Here is a 24,951-nt window from a genome sequence, read left to right as displayed (position 1 = left end):
GGATTTTGGGGCCTGTCAGTGCCTAGTTGACACGTTTGCATCGGGTACGTTCACACTTGGGTGGGCTCACCACCATTGGAGTCAGGTGCCAAACCAAATGGGTGACACTGGACTATTGGTTACACAGGCAGGCTCTGGGACTGTCACTTGTCTGAGGGGAGGGAACTTGTAAGTGTTATGAGTTGGATCTGGTGGGGTTCTGCAACCAAACAGGCCAAAGGTCACTGGTCAGTTTGATTTACCAATGACACAGAGTTCTTGGCCCAGACAAATCAGATCCAGAATACAAGGTGCCACAAGGATTTCCCTCTGGAGCTGCAGCTCCACTGCACATGGAGCCAGTTGTGGTGGTCCAGACACCTTATCAGGACGCCTCCCGTGGGGGGGAGACCCAGGAGCAGGAGGGGAGATGCCGTGCAACAGATTAACAGGTGAAGGTCACTTCGTTAGAATGTGTTCACAGATGACTGAATACTTTCAGTTGGTGGTTTGGAATTTGACTTCATGATGAGGAAAAACACAGCCTGTATCGTCACAGGCAGGCGGTGAGGGGAGAGCGAGCGATAGAGAGAGAGCGCTCGCCCGCCCGCCGCGGCAACGTCAGTCACGTGACCACCTCGTCTGCTGCTGGCTGGAGTGAAGCGTGTTAGCAGGTAATAAAAGACGACTATTTTATAGAGCTTTCCCCAAGTACGCGTGCAGCGGACAGAATGTCGTTGTCGGTGAATGCCGTGGGGAGCAGCACGGCTGTTCTCTGCGATCGCGCGGCGACGGTGTGGCTTGGTATTTTTGCTCGACTCTTGACTCCCGGTGAGCTGTGTCGGATGCTGAGGCCTTTGCTTCAGATCACCGCGATGTGTGCGCAGCATTCACGCCAGCTACTTGGACTTGCCTGTAAATTCAATGCCGGAATTTATACGGCCCGATTCATTTGGGTTATTTGCATGTGCCGTTTCAGTTTCTCCAATTCCCCGGTGATGTCGGCATTAGCATGCTAGCAAGCTAACAGGAGTTAACGACGAACAAGACAAAGGAGTCTCTACTAACAACACGTCTCATATATGACCCAGGTTTTTCATTAAGCTGCATGCAGCTACTTTAACTGTGTTCACTGTGTTTCATGAGGAAGTGGGCCGTGTTTTGGCAAGCGTTGCTAATGTTAGCATTGCCTCTTCACACCGCTGCCGAAAACAATAGCGTCAACACTGAGCAGTCGAAAGTGAGATCTGCAGCCTGCACGATAAACGACGTCGTGATCCCCATCGTGTCATCAGATGACTAACATTCGCCAGTATTTCAATTTGACCCAGTTTTGATGAATTATTGCTTTGTTGTTGTTGTTGTCGTCTCCAAGGCCGTCCATGTCTGTGATGGAAGCCAGCGATGTATTGCATAAGTTAAACACTGAAATGGGATTTACAAACACAAATCTGTGCCGTGTGTTGCAGAATAGGACAAGAATTTCAATAAAAGAAAATTCTGCAGACTGTTTGCCCTTTCATGTTAGCTTTGTTCCGTGTACCAGCCAATGGGAGCAGAGCTTTTGTATACGTCACGCACGGGATGTAAACTGTCTGCTTTTGTTCTCTGGCATCACACTTGTGGTTTCAAGATGGAGCTATTGTCGGTTTGTCACTGATGAATTGGAATATTAGATATTTGTCTATTTGCAATGCTCATATAATTTTAACTATCTCATACAGTCCTCAGAATGTAAATTAATGTATCATTTAATGTTACTAATCTTCATGGTTTCTTTGTTGTCATCTGTTTGCATATTTTAACTATTTTATTTTCATGTTTCAACTATTTTAGTGGTCTGCTCCAGCTACTTTGAGGATTTCAGTTCCGCAGTGAGACGGAACTGATTGACAGCAACAAATAAGATTGGCACTAGAACCTCACACAGACACCATCTTACACAGTTACACACAACCACTGTTTGGAAAAGTGGGATTACATGGTGGATATTATAAGAACTGTGCCTCACTCTGTTCCTTTACAACCTCTGTGAAATCTTAGAAGTAATTCTTACTGACTTGTATACAATGTATCTGACATAGAAATTACTTGCTGGTGAAGAAACTTTGAAGAATCGCACAGCACACAAAGGACTAACACCCAAACCTACACAAAACACAAACATTGTAACACAGAAATGATCGGAAAAATAAGCAAACAAGAAAGACTGTCAGTGACACAAATGACAAGGAGTAGCACCACATTCACTCACCCCAACACGAGACAATATATTGTAGCAAACCGTAATTCATCCATTCAATGTAACATTAATGAAGCCATGCTATATAATAGTTACATATAGGGATGCTCTGATCGATCGGCCCATGTCAGCGTGTTCAGTGAATGCAGCTCACTGCCTGCCATTGCCGAGCGCAACAACCGATCACGTGTGACAGTCGGCGCTCTGATGAAACCCACCGGTTGTGATGCGTCCGCTCCTGCCTACTCGCTGCTCATTGGGCAGCTGCGTGTCTGCTGTGAAAGTTCTTTCAATCTGTCATGTAAAGCTGCACGAGACAATGCTATGCAGGGAAGCGCCATCAAGTTAAACACGCCATGTAAAGCACTTGACGGAGCATGGAGAGTTTTCCTAGCTAATTTTTTGTATGTCAGTCCCTCCATTGTCTACAGTCCTGGAGCAGTACTTCAGCAACTTTTAGTTAGAGGATTTTCACCGAAAACTCCAGTTGACTTGTGTGTTTTTGTCTAAGCAAGTCTGACTTTACCTTGTCCTGCTTCATTTCATGATGTGCTCTACCCTATATTTCCATATTTTGATCAAAATGTATTTATTTCGTAATGACATATTAACCAAGCAATATTGGTCATCTGATAAGTATCGCTCGAGCAAACTTCGGTCAGAATGTCTGGTGTTGCTTTGTTTTTCCATTTATGAGTGGACATGAGGTCGTGCTACCTCCTCGACCTAGATTTCCTGCAAAGCTGTTGCATCACCAGTCCAACTGTGTCTTGGTATCTCCATAAGGCCTCTGTATTCACAATCGTTACACAACATGTTTAACTCATACACTCAGTGTTTAGATACACGATGAAGTACATGCGTTCTGTTGAATTTCTGAATGTATTTATCAATATTTGTTTTAACAGCTCCTCCATCTTTCTTTGCAGATTTTTCTATTTTGTACATACAGAGTTTTGTATATACTGTATAGGATGAGCTCGCTGGGCAGCGACAAGGCCCGGGGCCCTCGGGAAAAAGCGCTGCCTGCTGCCACTCAGACATCACAGCCACAGAAACAGATACAGGTAACAAAAAGACAACTGTTCAGGAGCATTTACAAGGCTTTAATGAGCCATGAAGAATCGTGGGGGTTTTCAGGGTTTGTAAACATGGAGTTTTTGTTGCATTGCAGGCGACCGCTGAGCAGATCAGGCTGGCACAGATGATCTATGACAAGAATGATGCTGACTTTGAAGACAAAGTTAACCAGGTGAGCAATGCACTACTGAAGATTTTTTTTTCTTTCAAGTCAACCATTCCTTGAATATTTCACAAGTATTTAAGCTGTCATACTGTATACGATAAAAGTGGTGTATCGTTTTCTCTTTTCTCAGTTGATGGAAGTGACTGGCAAGAACCAGGATGAATGTATGGTAGCACTTCATGACTGCAATGAGGATGTTAGCAGAGCCATCAACTTCCTCCTGGAGAGCACCTCAGACATGGTAAACAGTTTGCCGGCTATTTAGTCGAGAACGATTAAAGAAAAGGCTCATACAAAGCTGGTGAAATGTAAAGGTGTAAGTATATTCATATTTTGATTCCTTCTGTTTTAACTGCAGACTTCATGGGAAACTGTGGGGAAGAAGAAGCCGCTGGTGAAGGAGGGACCCTCAGAAAGTAAGGAAAACAAGGAGAACAGGGAGAAGAGAGGAGAGAGGGAGGCGAGCAAGGGTCGCGCTGTGGCCAACCGCAAGGGAAAAGGTGCCCCTCGCAGCCGGCAGGGTATAAAACCTTTTCTTGTAATCAGCCGCATCAAGCTGGGTGACGTTCACTGGAAATGAAAAACCGGTAATGTTTGTTCAGTGCGCCCCGAAGAGAATGGCGTGGAGGTTGCCCCGGTGGGTCGAGGTTCGGACCGAGGTCGAAGAGGTAAAGGTGGTCGAGGTGAGCAGCCATAGAATTTCTTATTATTCTGTGTAGGGATGTCCAAGTAACATTTGTGCTGGTGCTTACACTGGTCTATTTCACTGTACTCATACTCGTGAAGTACTCCCTCATCACATACCAACTACAGTGTTCCCTCGCAGTATTCATGTCCTCAGTTTCAGTGCATCACAGGTTTTTACAGCGCTGTCAACTCTTTTGCAAATGAGGGTGGGTGCTGATTTATTCCCCACTCCAGCTGCGCTGCGAGAGAAACTGCTCAGATACTGGTGGATTTATTTTCACGATCGTCGTTTTAAACATGTTGAATTTAAACAGAGACTGAGTTACATCTGGGTTACAATATGATTTTCGACTACAAGTAATATCCGACTTATGACCGGGATCGGTTCCGACCAACTAGTCGTAAGTCAGATTGGATGTAAGTCGAATGCCATTCAGAATAGCCGACGTGAGGGTTATAGGTACTACTGTAGTGGTAGATCACTGTGTGAGAGTGAGATGCCTGGATACTGTGCTGCCGTAACTGTCGTACGCTGCGGTGCCAGACATTGAATAAAAAAAAAAAAAAACGCATCTGCTGGCTGTGGTCGTAAGTACGGGTGGACATAAGTCGAGCAGGTCGTAAGTCAGATGTTACTTGTATAGCAAAACCCCCACAATAAACGAGGCAACACTGCATATCTAAACTCGTAGGCAGCACTAGGATCATAAATATGATATACCAGCAAGTGGTGAGCTTCCCTGGGCTAAATATGAGATGATTTTAGGGAAATCTGTGACCTTGGTGTCATTTTTGTTCAAGGAACAAACAAATTTAAATGTCTGCTGTGGTATTAATAATTTCTCGCATCAGTAATTTGCATCGGCAAATGTCAGTACTTGTGCTCGGTCGGCAAAAAAGTGGTACTGTGACATCCCTTGTTCTGTCTCTTAACTATTTTTTATCCTTTCAGGAACTGGAAGTCGAGGCCGGGGCAGAGCGCCACCTGGGAGCAGGTTTTCAGCCCAGGGCATGGGGTATGGTGAAAACCTGACAATGTAATACACACTCAAATAGAGTATTCATTTCATTGCTGATTTCATGACTGAAGAAAATGTATATTTTTAATCATCTCAAAACAGCATCCTCAAAAGTAGATTTTTTTTACCTGTGCAGTTTCTTTTTTTTACATTTTCTTTTATTTAGAAGCTGCATATTAAACAAACAGCTTGATTTGAGATTGTTTTAACTTGGTACCTCCTTAAAAGATAATACTATTACCTGATAAAGAAAACAGTTTCTTGAGAAGGAAGTGTTGCATTCTTGGTTAAAATAATGTCTTAACTCAAGGTGCTGGAAGAAATTACTGTTTTAGTCCACACTTATCTTTTAAAGCTTTGTAGTATTACTTTATGTGTACATGACCAATAAGCGGTGTCCATTCTCCGTCCACATTTTAAAAGTATTATCGACTTGATTTGGAGCAAAATCTCTGTCACAAGCCATCCATGTGAAGATTTTTAACATTTTAACTAAGCTGCATAATTTAACTGCAGTTTGCCATGTTTTTATTGTTACTTGTAAACAGGGGTTTTTAATCCCCTCTAATTGCTTTGCCAGATTTCTGTCCCCTATAGTTGCTTTGGAGAGGAAATTTTGATGATATACAAAATTCTATCTCTTTCCATCTTGCTTTATATTCTTCACAACATCAATATAATAAAGGACTGAGTTGAGCCGCATAGTATTACATTTTAAGGCAGGGTAAAGATATCCCTCCGCTGTGAAGTTTCTTTAATTCCATTGTCTTATTTACCTGTTGTGCTCTCAACTCAACTCAACTCCTCTATTTCCTTTTTGTGGTTTACTGATGGTCGCTGCAGAGATGATGTGTGGTCTGCTACTGTTGAGTGTAGTGTACCAGCAGGATGGAACGTATTTATCACCTGTTTGTTTAGATGTGCATGAATTGTGTTTTTTTTAAAAGTATTTTTCTGAATCTGTTCTTTTCCAGGACCTTCAATCCTGCAGACTACACCTCAGATTCGGGGACTGGGAATACACAGAATGAAACCTGGGATGCAGTTGCCAACAACAGTACCGATGGCACAGGTGAGCTGATGCGTCTGCTGTAGGTTTGGATTGAATTGAATGATTGAATGAACTGTTTAATTTCTTTAAAAAAAGCTACTTCCGATTGAGTATGTATTTTGTATTTTTTTGTTAGTGGCCTGGAGGAACACCCTGGAAGACTGGGCAGCAGAGGAGTGGAGTGAGGACGTTAGTGTGAGTGCACATGAACATTCTCTTCAGGATTTGTGAAAGATTTGTTTTGAGTTTTACGGTTTGTGTCCCTGCAGCTCTCAGAGACGAAGGTTTTCACTCCTTCTTGTGCACCTGCTGTTGAGAATCACATCACACCTGGGCAAAGGTGAGAACTGGGCCACGGTTTGAAGAAAATGCGATTTGTGTGGTCCGTAATGCGATTTTTTTTTTTATTCTTAAAGAAGAAGAAGAATATGAAAACATAAGTCACAAAAACTATAACACCAGAAGCTCATGATAATGTTTGTTTCAAAAGAATGTAAAAACGGTGGGAATAAAACTAAGGCAGATTTCCATTTTTTTTTTTTTTGCTTCAACTTTCTGATGGGGGTCATCAAAATTTACTATATTGACTGTTTTTTCTTGTAGTCTGGAGCTCTCCACTTTGTTGCAAAAGCCTGTTGGTGGAGGCAGAGAAGCACCCACCTCTTCAACCCCTCCGAGCCTGGTCTTCACTAACTCCCACCAGACGCAGTCCCCTCAGCAGCAACAGCCCCTGCCACCCAGCCGCGGCACCACCAGTGGCACAAGCTACGCACATGCTGCACTGGTGAGATATTCATTGCCATTTTTTGGCGCAGAGTTCATACTTCAAAGTCAAATAAATACTGTAATACTGCAGTTTTATTTCCTAAAGTGAATGTTAGGGCTGAGAGGGCTTCATGAGAAGACGAGAGGTTAAAAAAATGTTTCCTCTTTATGTTAGTCGTCTGTGCTGGGAGCTGGTTTTGGAGACCTGGGTCAAGCTAAGAGGATTCCGCCAAATGCTGGTGCTCAGATACTGGAGCAGCTGAAGGGCCCTGGCCTGGGACAGCTGCCCTCATCTCAGGCTGCACCCCCTGCAAGCACTCAAGGAAGCAACACCTCTATTGGCCGTCTGCCTGGCCTTGGTGCTTCTATTGCTCCACCCTCATCTTCTAGCTGGGATATGAAGGTTTCAGAATCCAACACCTCCTCACTGTCGTCGCAGTTTAGCCGTAAGTGTGACAGTCAAGCATTCTGAGTCAGAAGGCGAGCAGAGTTGCTTCAATGGGTCTGTGCATGCTTTCAGGCGAGTTTGGGCTTCAGCCGGAACCGTCGCTTGTGCTCAGCCAGCTGGTCCAAAGACACACCAGCCCTTCGTTGCCTCTGGCACGTCAGCCCAGCCCTCCATCACAGCAGCCGCTGGCTCAGGCTTCGGTCTCGTCTGCTCCACCCCTCGCCAGTACGACAGCACAGACTGGCCCAGTTTTGGCCGCTGCCGGAGCCAAACCTCCTGCCCCCAGTTCAGGGCTGGACCCTCAGGCTGGAGGCACTTCACAACAGCAGCGGGCTCAACTGAAAGGACAGAAACGAAGGATACCTCCAACATCCAAGGTATTATTGCGACTTAACTGGTTTTCATCTTAATCGAAAAGTAGGTGTGGCCTCCATAATTCACAGCTGACAATGTTCCTCCCTTAGATTCCCTCCACTGCTGTCGAGATGCCTGGCTCTGCTGACATTCCTGGTCTCAACCTTCAGTTTGGTGCTCTGGACTTTGGCTCAGAGTCGGCCTTACCAGAGTTTGGGGTGGTGGACAAGTGTGTGAGTGCTGTGTCCCGTGAGTCCTCACAGGCCTCCGTCCCAACACCGGGCACACAGAGCCATACAAGCATGTACTCCAAACCTCTCAGGTAGACAGCGCTACTCTTTTAAGCATCTCTACTGACATCACATGAATTGGTGCCTTCTCTTGCAGCGAGTCGCTGAGTGGCCCGCTCTCAGTCACTCTCCCCTTGCCCATCTCCTCATCAGAGCCAGTCTATCACTCCTCTTCAGTGACATTACCCAGTTTACCCACGTCATCTTTAGGGGGCGCCAGCTCCACCAGTCCCCCCTCGTCTTCTCTCACCACCTCGACCTCGGCCTCTGTGCCCTCCTCATCCCACTTCTCGACAGTGGGCAGCAGCTACGAGGGAACGATACCTCCTCACACACGGCTGGCGTTCTCCCAAAGCAAAGAGTCCTCGGGACCCGTTATGGTGAGCATGGCAGCTGGGACGGAGAGAGATGTCACCAAAAACCGTCTGATCTTTAGATGATGAGCAAATGGTAATTCAGGTGTTTGACATTATTTTTTCTCCCATCAGAACGGGCTGAATGGAATCCGGACTTCTGCTGCGTTAGACAGTAAGTACCTGTGATTACGAACATGACGTTTTCTTCCTTCAGTCCAGTGGACGTCATGTGATTTTAATTTGGCATGTTTGTCTTTTAAGCATCGTCAGCCTCCTCGACACCTAAACCAGATTCGCCGTCTTTGAACATCAACACCAACGGCACTCCAGCGCCATCGGCCCACTTGCCCTCCAGCCTGCCCTCACACAGCTCCTCAGCACTCTCCAGCTTGGCACCAGACCTTCCTTCAGCAAGCCAGCTCAACTCCATCAACAGGTACGATCTTGCCACATGCCTGGGTTCAAGGAGTTGCATGTTGCTGCTGGGCTTTCTCCTGTGTCACATCTTATTCACCACACCTACACGCTGATGTAAAAATAAATCTGATATTCATTTGACATAGAAATGTTTGTTTATTTGCGCCATGTTTGTTTTCTCACTAAGGCTCATGAGAAATAAAATAATTTATCAGTGTGCCGTTCAGAACGGCCGCATTCAATAGAGACACCCCTTTTATTGGTTAGACCTGCTTTTTAATCTGAGAACATGTCACCCTGGATTTTTCTGATCCATAGTTACGTTTAACTACTGATGACACACTGGCTGATAACCTCTGCGTGAACACTGATGATTACCTCCCTCTCCTTGCTCTGCTTTGCACTCGCAGCCATGCCAGCAGTCATTCCTCAGCTCTGGGCTCCAGCTCTCTTGCTGTAAGTATACATTTTAGGCATTAAGTGTGGTGGCTGAAAGTCATTTGGATTTTGTCGTCAGTCATCGTGCAGCAGTGTGAAAGACTGACGATCCAACCTTGTTTCTGTTTGCTTCCACAGTACACCAGTGTTGAAAATAGTGTCAGCTCTTTAGCACCCTCGTCTGGCTCGTATACGTTATCGCAGCCTCCGCCGCTCCACTCCACTCACAGCAGCAACAACAGTAGCAGCAGCATCAGTCACCTGACCAACATGGCCAACAACATGAGCAGCTCAGTTGGTGGCATCGCCGGCAACAGTGTTCTTCACTCAGCTGTCAACGCCGCTACAAGTACCACCCTGGGAATTGGCTCCAATGGAGCTACTGCCACGTCCAACCTGTCTGCTCCCAGGACCGCCCCGCTGCTCTCCTCCTCCACCGGTACCAAAAAAAGCTTTAGCCCAGGTGGTGATGTGGAGACCTGAATAACATGCATGTCTTTCTGATAGGTAAAGCTCCTCCAAACTTGTCCCAGGGAGTCCCTCCTTTACTACCCAATCAGTATATCATGGGCCCTGGGGGGCTGCTGCCTGCATATCCAGTAAGTTCACTCTGTCTGTTGCTCCTTTTTGGATGGCACCCCTGGTGTAAACAAGTGATGGGTAGTAATCCGTGGAAGGGCCTTAAATGAAGCAATACATCACTCTAATGAGTGTAGGGCATTTGTAACCAAAGCTAAAGCTTCTAAAGACCTCACCTAGCTGCCCTCTTGATTCTCATAAAGTCCTGATGTATTTGAAAATTACTGACAAGTGACATGTTTTACCTTTTTGTCCTCAAAGCTTCTCCATTTGTGAATCTTTTTTGCAAACCAACCAAAACAGGGTTCCTGTATGTTAGTTTGTCCTGCAAATCGTTGCCATGTATTAGTTTATTCAAAAATGTATTCACTACCATGAACCTTGTCTCAAAATGGCAAAAAGTTATCTAAAGTTAAAAGATTACTCATGCAATTAGAGGTAAACGTGTTTTTGACATGACATCTGGGGTCCCTTCATTAGGTATTGAGCACACAGACATTTTTTCATATATTAAAATAACCCAGCGCTGATTTATTAAGAACAGTGGTACCTCATTTTTCGTCCACAATCCATTCCAGGCGGCCGTTTGAGAAGCGATTTGTTTGAAATCTGAATCGATTTTTCCCATTACAATGAATGGAAAAAGAAATAATGCGTTCCAAGCCTTAAAATAGTCTTTTGTAGGAGTGAATGTAGAGTGTCTGCTGCAGGTGCGCTGTTCGTCTATGTGTGTGGCCGCTGCATGTGGGAGGGGTTGCCGAGTGAGTGACGTCTCTCCAGAAGTGAAGAGGTGCCCGGTGCGTGTCCAGCTCTGAATGTGCGCTTCTGTGCAGTTTGGCTGTGACAAAGTCATAAACCAAGTAACGCTCTGTCCCAGACTCGCCTCATCCCTGTCCCAGCTCCAGCCGACAACAGGACATCAAACCCTGGAGTGCGCGCTCCAGCACCTCCCCTGTGACACTCTACCACGGTCCAGTGCGGAGACAGGAAAGGTTTTACACCTCAATATGAAGAAAAAACAGTCAGTAAATGTAGCTAACAGGACACGACTGCATACAGAGGCTGCGTTATACACAATAACAAAGTGCGTCGTGGGTCAGCTGATCGGTCCGTGCACGTTATGTATTTTTTTGGCATTTGAGTTCTGGATTTTCGTTCGAAATCAGAAGCAAAAAAAATCTCGAAATTTTTGTTCGAACTCCGATTTGTTCGAAGTCCGGGACGTTCGAAAACCGAGGTACCACTGTAAGTGTAATCTGCGGTTTTTGTGAATAGTCAAATTATTCACGTGTGTGTCAGTGGAGTGTGAATGTCAAGTGAACTTGTACCCCAACTGTGTGTTTTAAGTTCCTTTTTTGCGTTTTTGTATTAATTTTTAATTTCCATGTCATAGTTGTTGGTGGTTGAAAAGTGCTCCACTTTGGGCAGGAAAAACCTTTTGACATAGTGTCTTTATGTATGTTAACATTTGGAAAGCCATTAAAACAAAGAATTAAAAAGAGGCCAAAAAACATTGTTTTTCCATAACATGTTTCAAACATTACATTTTTTTGCTGTTGAATAAGTAGATCTGGTGTGACAGAAATCATGGCAGTCCTGCTAAAAAGGGATGCCGCCCTGTTCTGAAGTTGGTATGATGATGAAACTTTTTGTTGCTCACAGCAGATCTATGGTTACGAGGACCTCCACATGCTCCAGTCCAGACTGCCAATGGTGAGTACCTTTGAGTCAGCCCAACACCTAACTTGAGATTCTCTGTTTTGACTCAGTCATGTGTCCTACAGCCCTCCTTACAGGATTACTATGGAATCACATTCCCAGGCCCCGCTGCAACTCTCTCCGGCAGAGATGGGAGCCTAGCCAACAACCCTTATTCAGGTAACTACCCTGCTGCTTACGCCACCTGCGACCTGCCATCTCACCGTCCTCCTGTTGTAGGTGAAGTCACAAAGTTTGGTAGGAATGACTCCACCTCCCCTGCCCCTCCCACGAGTCTGGCAGCTCAGCAGCCACCACAGGGCCAGAGCCAAGGACAGAACCAGGCCCAGCCGCAGCCCCCCCAGCCCCAACCGCAGGGCCAGCCTCAGCACCACGGCAGTCAGCAGGCCTATCTGCCTCCGGGCTACAGCTATACTGGTCTTCCCTACTACGCTGGGGTACCAGGAGCTGTACCAAGCGCAGCCGCATTCCAGTATGGCCCAACCATGTTCGTCCCACCAGGGGCGCCGGGACCAGCCTCAGCCAAACAGCACAGCATGGGCCTCGGGCTTGGAAACCCGTCTGCAAGCCCGTTCCAGCAACAGACACAGCAGCAGCCCAGTGGTTACGGCCAGCACACTTTCAGCTCAGGTAACGCAACAAACCTGTTTTGCATCGCACAATTTATTATCTGATGTGTTGTTCTGTGTTTGATGTGTCTACCACTGAAATAAATCCAAATGCGCTGTGAATTATTTTTAGAAGTGAAGCGTTCATAAGTTTATTAAATGTTGACTTCTGTACGTCTGATTTTAGTTTTAGTTACTCACAACTCTCAAGTGATCTAATGCCAAAACATACATTTCCTTGAAATTAAAACTGAAAATTTATGAACATGAAGATGATGCTCCAAACGTTCCACAGTGTTCTGGAAACGCTGCACAGCCTCATTACAACACTGACATAGAGATTCTTCACACACCGACCTGTGTTTTTTTTTTGATCTTCACGCAATGTTGACACCAGCTCTTCCTCCTCCTCTCACTTTGGTGGCTCCAGGTTATGAAGAGCTGACAGCGGGTCCAGCTGGAGTGGACTACAGTAAAGGCTACAACTCCTCCTCTCAGGCACAAGCCAAGTCTGCAGCGGCAGGGCCAGGGAAAGGTATGTCAGCACTCATCTACAGTGTGTAAGCTGGTATTACAGTTTGGGTCGTACCTGCAGGTGTCTCTGTGACCTCCAGTAATTCCGGCGTGCCAGACATCAGTGGAAGTGTTTACAATAAGACCCAGGTGAGTCTCTTCTGCGTCTGGGTTCTTTAAATCTTCAATTCCTGAACTAACCGTCCTCTGTTTCTGGCACTGCAGTCTTTTGATAAGCAGGGTTTCCATGCAGGGACCCCGCCTCCCTTCAACCTGCCCTCAGCACTGGGGGGTCCGGGGCCTCTGAACCCTGGAGCGGCTCCTGGAGGTTATGCACCGGCGCCGTTCCTCCACATCCTGCCTCACCAGCAACCACACTCACAGCTGCTGCACCACCATCTTGCTCAGGACGGACAGGTGAGCTGCTGAGATGGGTTTCTGATCCACTTATCCACTTATCGGTGGTCACTCATGCAGGAGACCAAGAACACCGCTGTCTTGTTTGTGTGAGAGTTGTCGTCCTTTAGGAAACCATAGTAGATGTTTAAAACAAAAGTTGTTTTAGGTTCGTCTGATGTGTTTTTGGCCTTGTGTGCATGTGACCAGGGTGGTCCGAACCAGCGCGGCCAGTCCAGCAGCCTGCAGCAGAAGAGCCAAGTCAACAAGTCGAGCTACGGCAGCTCCCCCTACTGGGCTAACTGAGAAGGCCACGTGCACCACGTGTATTTGTTGGGCCACCAACAGCAAACATTTGCATCTGACTGACAGTTTTTCAAGCAAAGCTAAACCATGAAAACACACTACCACCCACCCCCTTTACTGTACATCCCCCTTTTCAAATTTATGGCTGTTGTATGTAAAATATATTTATGTATGTATTTATACAGTATATATGTATTAGTAGGACATGAGATGTGGTTTTCTGCATACGTTTTCTTTGAAGGGCATTTTATTTAAAAAAAAAAAAAACTCACATGGAAAAATGGAATGCTAAATCATGGCGATGAAGTTGGTGAATATACTTGAACACAAGCATCATGTGATGTGAATATTTTTTTTATTCATACCTGAACTGAGAATGGTGATCTTAGATTTTACACATCATTTTCATGGCAAAGGCCTTTTTTTATTTTAGAAGTTTTTGTAACTTTGGTCTCCCACATCTGTGAATCCTTTTATCGAGGGTGACTTGAGTTGATCATTTTCTTTGCCCTGCCCCATTTTCATCCGTCTCTTTACCTCCATTTACTAGTAGGCTGGTGTCACCAGTCAGGCCTTGATGTCATCTTAACATTGGTTTGAACCTTGTTGTCCAAATTAAAAGTTATGAACAGTCTGTTGTTTTTTCTTCTGTAATTCATGTGTGATCAAATATTGACCGCATATTCACATTTGGGGTACTATTTTTTTTTAATGAGTACAAAAGTAGTAGTGGTAGTAGGCATAATTATTTGCATATAATGGACGCTGCTCCCATGCAGTTTTTATCTTCAGATATTAAGATTTATTTACCAAAATATTTGCCTTTTCAAATTTGCTCGTAGAAACCTTAAAATATGTTCAAATATTAAATGGAGGCCTCATAGAAAATAAATACAGTTAAGAATATTGTTGAATTTAAATAAAAATCTATTAAATTTCATTTTGAGTGATAAAATATTTGGTGAAAATGGAAATTTAGTTAAGCGTTTTATATATTTCTATTATTTGTTTACTCGTAATTTCGTCTGTTTGGCCAGGAAATAATTTTCCAATATTTGTCAAATTTACATATCAATACAGTAGTTAATTCTCTCAGTTTTAACATATTTTCTGCTGTACATAATTCTATTTCGACTCAGAAGCACGTGCTTTCGGCTTTCATTTTGATCTGACGAAATTCAATTTCTAAAGACCATATTTAAAAAAAAATCCATTAAGAAAAATAAATAACTTGGTTCGTCCCTCTTTTTTTCGCTCTTCCTGCTCTCTAGGGGGCGCTGTTATACAATCTTCCAGAAACGCATACGGCAGGGATCTCCTGGCACCATAAGTCGCAGCGAGGTTATTATTTCGCCCGTTTAAACATGATTTTGCAAACGTCATTGTTTGAAGTGACTTATAATTTGCTTCAGTTTCATGTCCGTGTTTCACTGCTGCCCGCAATTACCGCGTATATGCTAGCAAGCTACTACGGTGCGCCACTCAGCTAAAAGTGGCTTTACCTTTCTTTAATGTGAATATTTCATGTTTTACTTTCGAAATTATTTTCGGGTAATATTTTGTCAACATAATATCTTAAGTTTCACTGGAGTAAACGCGTGTAGCTTATAGCTGTCAAAAAAGCATATTATAATATTAATATAATAATATTCGGGAGTATACATGAAAATTCGACTAAATAAGACCTGTGAATAATCGTCCTTATTTGTGAATCTCCTCAAATCATTTGTGACTGTTGTTTATTTACTTATGTTTTTATATATAAGGTTGTAAATGGATGCCCGGTGATCCTGTCTATTGACCTGCTTTAATGAATACGTCACCTACTGTTGACAACTGCTTTGTAGCAGATGCATGAATTATCTGCTACAAAAGGAAATGTACTAAAATTACCAAAATTTGCCAGCACCAGTAACACATTAAAATGTTTAAAAAAATACTCCATATTTATTGCTGATTTATTGTTTCAGGTATATTTCTCTAAAAGCATCCAGCTACGTCCAAATTCATAAAAGCCCAGTCGGGATCCTCACTGCTGCTCAGGTGAGTGGGTGAATTTAAAAGCAGTGAATTCTGCTCTTCTTTGGTTGTTTAACCATCCAAGGTCTCCACTGCACGTCCTCCACCTTTACCTTTATCGTCCTTCCTCTATTCACACCTACATCATCCCCCGTGAACCTCACTGTTGCCCTCCTCCTCTCCTTCATCTCCTACAGTCCACCTCTGTCTCTCCTCTCCAAACCATCGGTCCTCCCTGACTTTGTCTACACACTTCTCCACATGTCCCTCTGATACGCTGCTTTCTAATGTTCTCTTTCTGTCTTTAAACATCCATCACAGCAGTGGCCTCCACTGTCCTGTGAAGCGTCTCACTTGCGGCTTTCTCTTCAGTCATGCTGACCCATGTATGTTGTGACACAAAGCATCATTTAATTCTGACAGAAACAGATTAAAAATTTCAGTATGATGTGTGGACTCCTTAAACTTTCTTGTCGACTCATAAAACCAAAATATGGGATAAAAATGACGAATCACTTTAAGGAATCACTTGAGTCTTATTTGAATTGGACACTTTCAATGGCTACTAGATGTTATGAACAGAAATGCTAGTGAATGTACCAACAGAAAGACTCTTTTTTTTCGTTGAACAGTAAATTGACAGCCCAGTGGTTCCTTCGCTTGCTTTCATAGTGTCACTGGGAAAGACTTTGCCTCATGCACGTGTGTATGAATGATTCACAGGGTTACCTCAAATAATTCATAGGCTCAAATGATGCACAGAACACATATATTCACCACTTAGTTTGTCTGATAAAATGCCCAGCACCTGGGCAACATGTTTGAGGCCACCGCACAGACAAATCCCTCAGAGATGACACTGAAACACGCTATGAGCTGTGTGTGCACGCAGCACCTGTGCTGCGTGCAAAAATGTGTTCTGCAAATGAACGTCTTAAGAGTGAGGAACTCATAGCCGAACTTCATGAATGTGTTTGGTCCATGTTTAGAGATGAAGTTTTTCAAAACTCTTTCTATATTTCTCTTACGACTGTGTCAAAACCAGAGCATACAGAGACCAAGACCAGACTGAATACAAAGAGAACAAGTCTATTGGTCATATAGACACACACCTTTATTTCTTACTTAAAAAGAAAGCGTTGCATTTAAAAAAAAAAAAATAAGTAAGTAGTGAAATGCTTTCATTGGAACAGACTAGTATTTTGGTCTGTTTCTGTTTGGTCTCGCACTTGCTCTCTGTGTGCTCTAGTCCCGATATGGTCTTGACTACGACCCTAATTCCAGCCTGTTTGTTTTTTTAGATTAACATTTTAAATGTTTTAGTTTGTGTGCAAAAACACCAGCAGAAAATTGATATACAAGAAAAGAATTATTTCTCTGTGGTTTTAGACGCTCTTCTCTGGTCCCACTATCGCCCACTTTCTTTCACAGTTCAAAAATAATTTTATTAAAGCATGCTGAAAATTTTGGTTTTCATGAAAGACACGGAAATCATTTGAATAAATCTTTGCTTATTGAAATACAAGCTTTATTGTTGGTGGATGAGCATGAAACAAAGAACGCTGCGTATTTTTTTCAAAAGTTATTACAGAGAAAGAAACAAAAAAGGAAATAATGGCTCATTTCTTTTCTTTTTCTGAGTTTCTTGGTGACAATAATTTCAATAAAATCACAGACAAAGTTAAAAAGAGAAAAAGAAGAGAAATAAAACAATGCCGGCGGATCCTCATTTGTTTCCAGGAGGCTTCATCTGTGGCCTAAATTACATATAAAAAAAAAATGATAAAAGATCAAGCTGCTTCATTTGTATTGGACATCGAAAAGCTGTGCAAAACATGCTAATAATTAAGTTATGAATTTGAACTTTGTTAAAGCGATCGTGAAAACCGATAATCCTTCAATCACAATTTCATGAATTGAAAAACAACGTGTCACCATTTCATCACCTGAACATTGTTGTAAATCGTTCTGTTAAATTGCTCTTTCTTAAATAAAACAAATTGAGTTGTTCAGCAACTGTGTCTGAAATATCTAAACTGATAATGTCAAAGAAACGTACCTTTTCCTGTAATGATGTGGGCATCTGCGTGTCCGGGTGTCTGAGACAATGAAGTACAGAAGTAAGAAAACATGATGCTACATTTACACACTACCAGTTCAGTTTCTTATACTATGTTTGTGGTTTGACACAACAATCAAGTATGACTATGGTGCAGAAGCTGTACCGTTAAAAATGTCATTTTAATACCAGAACAGGGTAAAACAGGGAACACGGTTTACAGTTTTTCTGACTTACGATTGCAGTACACGATGACGACGATGAGGAGCAGAAGAAGAAGGCCGCAGCCTCCGGCGAGCCCGCCCAGGATGAACGGCTCACAAATGGTTCGGCTGCTGGTTTCCACTGAAGATGGAGAAGCAGGTAATGGGTTTCTGTGAAGGCCTCAGCAGATAGGGGTGCGTTCTCACCTTGCTTTGGAAGGGTCGGGCAAGTGCACGGCCGGGCCTTCGTCGCTGGAGGATTTATTTTGCTCGGGACGGTCGTAGGAGGAGGCCTGTTAACAATTTTCTCTGAGAGGAAAAAAAAGCCCAGAGGTTAGTATAGTTGGTCTAGGTTTCACTCTTCTTGAAAGGTCAAACATCTCACCCCCGACCAGAGACGTCACCTGACCAAAGTTCACTTGATTGTTCTTCAGAGAGCCGCAGGTGTAGAGGCCGCTGTCTCGACTGGACTTGAATGAATTTAAGGTGATAGCATCTTTCCCTGGCGTATGAGTGAAGATAGAGGGCAGGGCTCCCTTTAGTACCCCGTTGTTGGAGAAGGATCCGATGAATTCCATCGTGCTGCCGTCGAGCACGCGAAACCACATCACCAAAGTGCCAATGCTTGGTTTGCATTGAATTTGCACTTGCTCTCCTTCCTTGGGGCTGAGGACGACGGGTTGTGAAGCTCTCACGGACGGACCTGCCAAGCAGAAGAGGTAAATCTCTCAACCTGTTTGATGATGAAAGCTCACCCAGACTTACAAATCTGTGAGGCCAAAATCACCAGAAGAGGAATGAAATGATGGGCCATTTTGGAGCCAGCGATCACTCTCGAACCCGCTTGCTGACAAAATGATTGTCAGAGCTATCAAGCCCCGCCCCACCTGCTTCCTTACCGTCGAATTGCATCTTTGCACTCGGAGGGAGTGCAGAGGCCTCCTGCAGCATGACGGTGGTCTACGAGTGTTTGAAGTACGGCCCACCCGTTCGCACTCCTCTTTTTTTTTTGGTGAGAACCAAGCAGCATGTGTTGGTATGTAGGCTGAGGTAGGATGAGGCAGGAAGTGGAGAAGGAGCTCATGGGTGCTGAAGAAACCAATGATCTTGACTTCATACAAAACGTGACTTTCACTTGTACATGAAGGGGGCGCTGAAACACACCGGTTACACAAGACTCAACAAGCATTCGGCTTTGAGTTTGTGAAGTTGTTGTATGTCCAGAGGAATTATCTATCGATGACAGGAAAAATCATCAATCAAGAAATCATTTTCAAGCCAACCTACGTCACAAAAAACACTTAAAACACTGTTGTAAACAAATGACAAATGAAAACACAACGAAAAGCACAGTAAATATCATGCTAATTTTGTAATTTAACCACATATACCTTCAGTATATATATATATATATATATATATATATATATATATATATATATATATATATATATATATATATAATGATTCTGGATGGAACAATAACTTAAACCATAACTTACAACAGGCCACACAACACCTCCGTGTGCTGTTGTGTCTCTTCTCACTGGGAGGCAGCAGAAGTCAGGGGCCTGAGATATGAAGTGTAAGTGCTGCTGATCGTGGTGTGGGTTCAGTTTCACCCCTGGGGCTGTCACACTGCAACATCATGACACTACAGTCAACAGCTGGTCGTCTATTTAAAAAGCAGTTCAAGTCAATTACTATAAGACCAAGAAAATATCACACATACCATTTTTATTAAATCGTTTTGAATTTTCATTTTAACACAATCAACATTGATGGACGGACAGAGTCGCTATGTGGAGGTGAGGACTCTGAGAAGTGGACTGTCTTGGAGAAGGTTCGTGTCATGTGTTAAGTCAGTGGAAAGCCATTATTATTCATTTATTTATTTGGCTAGTAAAACGAATCACCCTGCTGAACACAAGTATAGTTGTATATTTTTAGGTGACAGAGCTTTAAAGTTCATAACTAAGTTCCCATATTTGTGATAAAGAAATCGTCTTGTCATAAAAATTATTATGATTATTATATTGTGGATATTACAGGATATGAACTGTTCTTCCTTTAGTTTTGGGTGTTGAGCAGCTGTGTAGTTATGATGATAAAACTCTTGAAAACCAACCAAAGGTTCTCACCTTTTCAGACAAATGTAACAATGAAGTGGTGAACGTTAATATTCCATCGTGTTACTCAACTTTGTGTGGAAAGTTGCTCCCACCAGCCCGAATTACACAACTTTAACATGAGATAAGTTTGCGAACGACACTGACATGAAAAGTGCCCCGAGTCTAAACAGCATCCATTTTTAAACCGACATTTCCACTTGAGGCAGCAGAAGCAGAGATGGAGTGACGATGTCGCAACTCAGCACTCGTCACGCTTCCTGTTCTCTGTGGAAAGTGAATACTCTGATTTGGTCATAGGAAAGAAAAACAACAAAATTAGTTTCATTGTGATCCTGCTGGGACGTTTTATGTGTTCCATTAGTGGGAGGACACACACACACACTCGCACTCACACACAGAAGGCTGTGGTTAGATTCAGCAACTCAAACACCTCCACATGAGGTTAGCGTGAACTTCATCCTCGGGTTTGAATGTTTTTTTAAACAACCATGAAAAACAGTGAATTTGTGTGACATCAACTCTCACTAAAAAATAAATAAATAAAAACATAAACCTGACACCGGTTATCAAACAGCTGAGGAGCAGTGACCGTTTGTGCAGCAAAGCCACAAATTGGTGACAGAGAAATTACAGTGTGCATAGCAGTGGAGTGGAGTGCATGAGGTTAACACCTGTAAAGGCAATGTAGCAAAGTAAAGCACGGTAATGTCATAGTGTATACGTTAGCTGAGTGAACTCCTCAGTTATGGGTCTCACTGAAGAGTCTCCTCTTTTCCAGCATACCTTTGTCTCCGGCAGTATCCAAGCTATACCCTCTCAAAATAGTGATATCAAAGTGAAATATTTGGAAAAAAAAAAACTGAAAAAATATTGAAATAACTCTGGCGAGAAGTGAAGGCTGCCGTGTAACTGAATGAGTACTGAAATGACCTGAGTATACGCAGTGTTCAAATGATAAACGATATGATAATATGATGAAGGCTAAAAAGGAAAACACTTTAAGTGCAGCTAATCCTCCAAATCCAACTTGAAAAACGTTGAAGTCCTCCTGTCCGTGATGCAGTCTCCCATCATGATATTGCTGCATTTTAAAGTTATTGCTTTACTAAGTCTGAACTCTGGGTGAATGAGAGGTTCCAAGAGTGAAGCCCATTGACATGTTACAAAACGTGGAAATTTAGAAAACATTTTTATAAATTTCTAAAGGCATTTTTTCCCAAATATATCTGTTTTTATTTTATTGAGACTTATTTGGGGACAGTGTGAAGGAGAGAAAAAAAGAAAAAGTCTTTACCAAGATATATTTAGAGTTTAGTTTGTAATAAAAGTAGAATAGTGATTTTTTAAAAATGGTGGCTATCAGTAACATTTCCACATCATATAACAGAAAGTATTTATAGTTTATTTTACTGTGATCTCATGATTGCTGCCTGAACATAGTCAAAGAGCTGCATGTGATCCTGCTTCACCCAGGACTGATCTACAAAGACTATTTAATCTGGCTCCGGATGAGGAGGAGCAGAGGAGAACTTCTCCCAACCATGTGCTAGAACCACTGCAGAAGAATGTACACTGTTATAGGGACAAAAGAAATTCCTAAATAACATCAGGCTAAAATGTGTCAGACATGGCATTATACACAGCAACATGTGCACTGTTCAGGAATAAATATGGTAACATGGGAATAAGAGGCAACTTTTCCTCACTCTGAAGTGTCTCTACCTATGAGGGTTATAAACAATGTATGTCAACAATTTATGTAAATGTCATTGGAAATAGGAAGACAGAAATAAATATTCCTGACAAGCCAGAGCCTCCTAAATGTGACGGAAGTAAATTTATCATGTCTGCCTGAGCAGGTGACCGCACAAACCTTCTGGATTGCATATTAAAATCCTAACCGGTGTGCGGATGTGCAGAAGTGACAGGCAACACACACTGATGTGTTTTCACAGCCACCCTGTGTTGATGACATCGTGCTGATAAACTCCTAACCAATGTCTCATCTGTCGGGCTGCGCAAACCAAAGTCATGCGTCACTTGTTTCACAGTAGAAGTATCTTCAATTGACCCGAGCAGTTCCTGCTAGTTCTTCTGAACTAAGTTGAAAACTAGCCAAGCACCCGAGTTTGTTGAAAGTGTCCTTACCAGCTACAGTGAGGAATTCCTCCGGTCCTTCTTGTTTTGGAAGATCATGATGAAGCCTCAGCTGGAAGGAGACTCCGAGTTGGACCCGCACAACGGAAGGCTTCCTCAAAATGAAACTGCTGCCTCCACATGTTCCCGACTCAGAACGCTCTGCTCTCACCTGAACCACTGTGATGGAAACCTCTCAGGGGATTCTTCTCTCAGTCAGAGGCTTCCCTGTCTGAGTCACACGGGGGGAGTCCGACCTGAAGAGAAACCCTTCTGCCCACAAACACGGGGGATGACCTTCCACTCTTGGAAAAAGAACCTCTCATAAGAGTCCTTTGGCTCACGTTTGGTTCACTCATGTTCATGATGGGACAGTAGAGTGGAGAGTGGACGGACATTTGGGGAGCCGAGGTGACGACAGGTGAAGATGATGGGACTCTGCTTTGACTCGTAGTAATCTGTCTTTGCTGGTCTACAGAACTTCTACAACAAATCCTCTAAAGAGACACTCTGCTTCTTCATAGATGGGTGTGCTGATTCATTCAGTTTATGTTTTCTTAGACTCCTGGCTCTGATTCTTTTTTAGTGTTTCTTCTTCTGAAGTTCATTTGAGAGCCAAAACAAAAATGAGAGTTGTTTTGTTTTTCCTTAAATTATTTTATTCTCCTTTTGAGAATTAGAAAAGACTATTCTATTATTATAATGCATTTAGATTTATTATTGAAATCAACTATTTCACTTGACAGTTTTACAAGCTAAAAAGAATGGCAGTTTCTTTGTTTTTGAACAATTTGAAAACACATATAAAAGCATCTAAAATATTTTTAGAAGTTTGGAGTTTTCTTTCTCGGTCCTTTGTGTTCCTTGCTGGAGATCAGGTCGGCCATATTTGGTTTCTTCTTCAGTCACAGTTACATTTGCCTCCTTTCCCAGTGTTTGCTCATGTGCCATCAAGACTGTAATTGACCTGCAGTGGACTGAGTCATTTTTATTTATTGCAGAGGATTTTTTATCATTTTTAATGCATCTGTATGCAATAATGATTTTTTTTTTTAATGCTTGATGATATCTAAAAATATTGTCATTACTATAATAAGATTTTTATTTAGTTGATGTCAGAAGTCAGTACTTATATGAAATATGAAAATGAACATTTTCTTTCGCTGATAAACGATAAAATGTGATGCTATTCATCTCTAATGTTCTATATTGTAGATTTAAATCAGGTTTCGATTTTTTTATATTTTTGAATAATATTTGGAATGAAACTCCATTCCAACATTTCGATGACCCTGCCACAGTCTTCTCTATTGAGACTATCACACAATCTTGTCTGCACTGAGTAGTGTCTTTCATTCAACTACATGTCAATTTGAAATCAACCAGTTGATATTTGGATCACAATAAAAGGTTGAAATGTTGATTTTTATCACTGACAGGATGTGAGTGGAACAGACAGAGTGCTCTGTAGTTTGTATCGCCGTCGCATGATAGGAAATGAGCTTGATAGTGACAACTCAGCAGGCTTCCTTGACCTTTATTGAACAACTGTATTAGGGTCGGAACATCCACTTCACTTGAAGGAACACATCCTGTTGACACCAAACTCACTGTGACGCTTTAATACCCTACTTTGGTTTGTTGCAGAAAAGGTTCAGCATTTATTTAAAAAAGAAAAAAAAAATCTTGCAGGCATTTTATCTGTGTTAAAGTTCAGGAGTATAAAACTAAAATTGTCTTCATTGTGATGACAAAAACAGAGTGTGTGTGGGGAGTGTGCGTATGACACACGTGTGTGTGGTTAATAATTTATTGTGCTGTACTTTTAAACACTGACTAAGCTTAAAACATTAATACAACCAGGAATAGTTTGGCCTTTTTTCTGAATTGTGATATTTAAGTTGGTGAAGATATTTAAATTCTTTTCCAGGTCTTCCTTGTTTGATGGAAGACATGAGACGCTTTTAAAGTTTTTTTCTAGGTTTAGTCAATTAACATTTGTAGTGATCAATTATACTTAAAAAAAAAAAAAAAAACTAAAAAAAAACGTAGTTGAATCCAGATAGTGAAAAATGATGTCGGCTAAATTGTACCATCAAGCTACAGCTTATTCCTATGACAGGAGTCTGTCCCCGCTTCCCGGGGTGAGAGGCTGAGAAGACACTTGTGAGGTCGAGTCTAATAATGATTAATAAGCTTGTCCAAAAAGTTTTGTTCATACCATGAGGCTCAGCAGCCAAAAGTCATCTTCTTCTTTCCTTCGATCATGGTGTCTCAGTTCACGTCCTGCTCACTGTTCTCTTGTCAGGTCTGTGCTCAAACATCTAGCTTCATTCTTACCGTCTCTGCAAAGTATATCGGTGAAACTTCCCATCTTCATGTAGTAGTTAATACCTGAAGTATAATATTAGTGATATCACTAGTTAGTTCTGTCAATTTTCCTTGTGCTTATTTAGAACTTCTATATTTTATTTAACTTTTTATTTGTCATTGCTGAGCAGCCTTTTTCCAAGCGATAATTTTTTTTTAAATTTTTTTTTCAGTGTTTCATGATTTCATGTTTTATTGTTTTAAATGTAAAATCTAGATTTCACAAGCGACGTTATTTTTGTTACTTTGTTGTAAAGTTAGTCCGATGTATTTTTTAGTCATAGAATTCATGGGGTGGGAGGGAGGGTAGTTGGGGGATTGTTTTTCCCTGTCTGTGTTCATCATCATCAGTTGTTTGTGTATGGACTGCTGTGATGTAAACATGCTGTCAATAATTAATAAAAACTTTGTGAGACAAAAAATGTCTATAACATTCCTGTCTACAGTCCTTGTTGCCTCAGTAGTAATTGACAGCTCATAAATATTGTAATATTTTATTTTATTTATTGAACATCCGAACACTCCTGTTGCCTCTGCAGTGACCACTCTCTTCCTGTTGTCTGATTTAATGAATCTGACTTATTCGTCGGAATGTTTCTATTAACATCAGCTTAATTGT

General features: G+C 42.4%; 2 protein-coding genes and 1 long non-coding RNA gene across 7 annotated transcripts; 2 read left to right on the top strand and 1 right to left on the bottom strand.

Moving 5' to 3' along the window:
* The first annotated feature begins 1,611 nt into the window (after positions 1–1,611).
* On the top strand, positions 1,612–14,047 carry ubap2a (ubiquitin associated protein 2a). 3 transcript variants are annotated; one of them, XM_053867515.1, is made up of 27 exons: positions 1,612–1,627; positions 3,151–3,288; positions 3,396–3,473; positions 3,598–3,708; positions 3,826–3,988; positions 4,070–4,150; positions 5,107–5,170; positions 6,148–6,245; positions 6,361–6,419; positions 6,494–6,564; positions 6,828–7,008; positions 7,165–7,435; positions 7,510–7,814; positions 7,902–8,113; positions 8,179–8,461; positions 8,570–8,609; positions 8,699–8,873; positions 9,265–9,310; positions 9,431–9,731; positions 9,800–9,891; positions 11,534–11,584; positions 11,656–11,749; positions 11,810–12,220; positions 12,629–12,733; positions 12,794–12,861; positions 12,937–13,128; positions 13,318–14,047. In XM_053867515.1, exons 1-27 carry the CDS (start codon positions 1,613–1,615, stop codon positions 13,411–13,413), a joined length of 3,801 nt encoding a protein of 1,266 aa, XP_053723490.1. In that variant the 5' UTR covers position 1,612; the 3' UTR covers positions 13,414–14,047. The 3 variants fall into 3 exon arrangements, with proteins under 3 accessions (XP_053723490.1, XP_053723491.1, XP_053723489.1); XM_053867516.1 differs by having other exon boundaries at positions 5,107–5,191; positions 11,537–11,584; XM_053867514.1 differs by having other exon boundaries at positions 5,107–5,191.
* Positions 14,048–14,691: 644 nt separating this feature from the next.
* LOC128760273 (uncharacterized) lies at positions 14,692–19,070 on the top strand. Its single transcript, XR_008414823.1, has 3 exons — positions 14,692–14,754; positions 15,384–15,456; positions 17,737–19,070. It is a non-coding gene; the product is annotated as an uncharacterized LOC128760273 (long non-coding RNA).
* On the bottom strand, positions 16,939–19,002 carry cd8a (CD8a molecule). 3 transcript variants are annotated; one of them, XM_053867517.1, is made up of 6 exons: positions 18,594–19,002; positions 18,099–18,397; positions 17,902–18,003; positions 17,729–17,836; positions 17,492–17,531; positions 16,939–17,189 (listed from the first exon to the last, which is right to left on the bottom strand). In XM_053867517.1, the coding sequence occupies exons 1-6, from the start codon at positions 18,881–18,883 to the stop codon at positions 17,159–17,161; spliced, it is 870 nt and encodes a 289-aa protein (XP_053723492.1). In that variant the 5' UTR covers positions 18,884–19,002; the 3' UTR covers positions 16,939–17,158. The 3 variants fall into 3 exon arrangements, with proteins under 3 accessions (XP_053723492.1, XP_053723493.1, XP_053723495.1); XM_053867518.1 differs by having other exon boundaries at positions 18,080–18,397; positions 18,594–18,905; XM_053867520.1 differs by having other exon boundaries at positions 18,080–18,397; positions 18,460–18,896.
* Positions 19,071–24,951: the final 5,881 nt, after the last annotated feature.

The sequence above is a fragment of the Synchiropus splendidus genome, chromosome 6 (assembly GCF_027744825.2).
Source record: "Synchiropus splendidus isolate RoL2022-P1 chromosome 6, RoL_Sspl_1.0, whole genome shotgun sequence".
In the NCBI taxonomy this organism is placed as follows: domain Eukaryota; kingdom Metazoa; phylum Chordata; class Actinopteri; order Syngnathiformes; family Callionymidae; genus Synchiropus; species Synchiropus splendidus.
Note: the sequence above shows the minus strand (reverse complement) of the source record. Positions and strands in the feature narration are given on the sequence as shown.

Excerpts from the sequence above, each read along its gene's own strand:
- cd8a (XM_053867517.1), bottom strand. The coding sequence starts at position 18,883 with ATGCTTGTTGAGTCTTGTGTAACCGGTGTGTTTCAGCGCCCCCTTCAT. Across the intron at positions 17,837-17,901 it reads CCCGACCCTTCCAAAGCAAG|TGGAAACCAGCAGCCGAACC; the intron begins GTGAGAACGCAC and ends CTCCATCTTCAG. Across the intron at positions 17,532-17,728 it reads CGTCATCGTGTACTGCAATC|ACACCCGGACACGCAGATGC; the intron begins GTAAGTCAGAAA and ends TCATTGTCTCAG.
- ubap2a (XM_053867514.1), top strand. Across the intron at positions 8,874-9,264 it reads CAGCTCAACTCCATCAACAG|CCATGCCAGCAGTCATTCCT; the intron begins GTACGATCTTGC and ends TTGCACTCGCAG. Across the intron at positions 12,862-12,936 it reads GTGTTTACAATAAGACCCAG|TCTTTTGATAAGCAGGGTTT; the intron begins GTGAGTCTCTTC and ends CTGGCACTGCAG.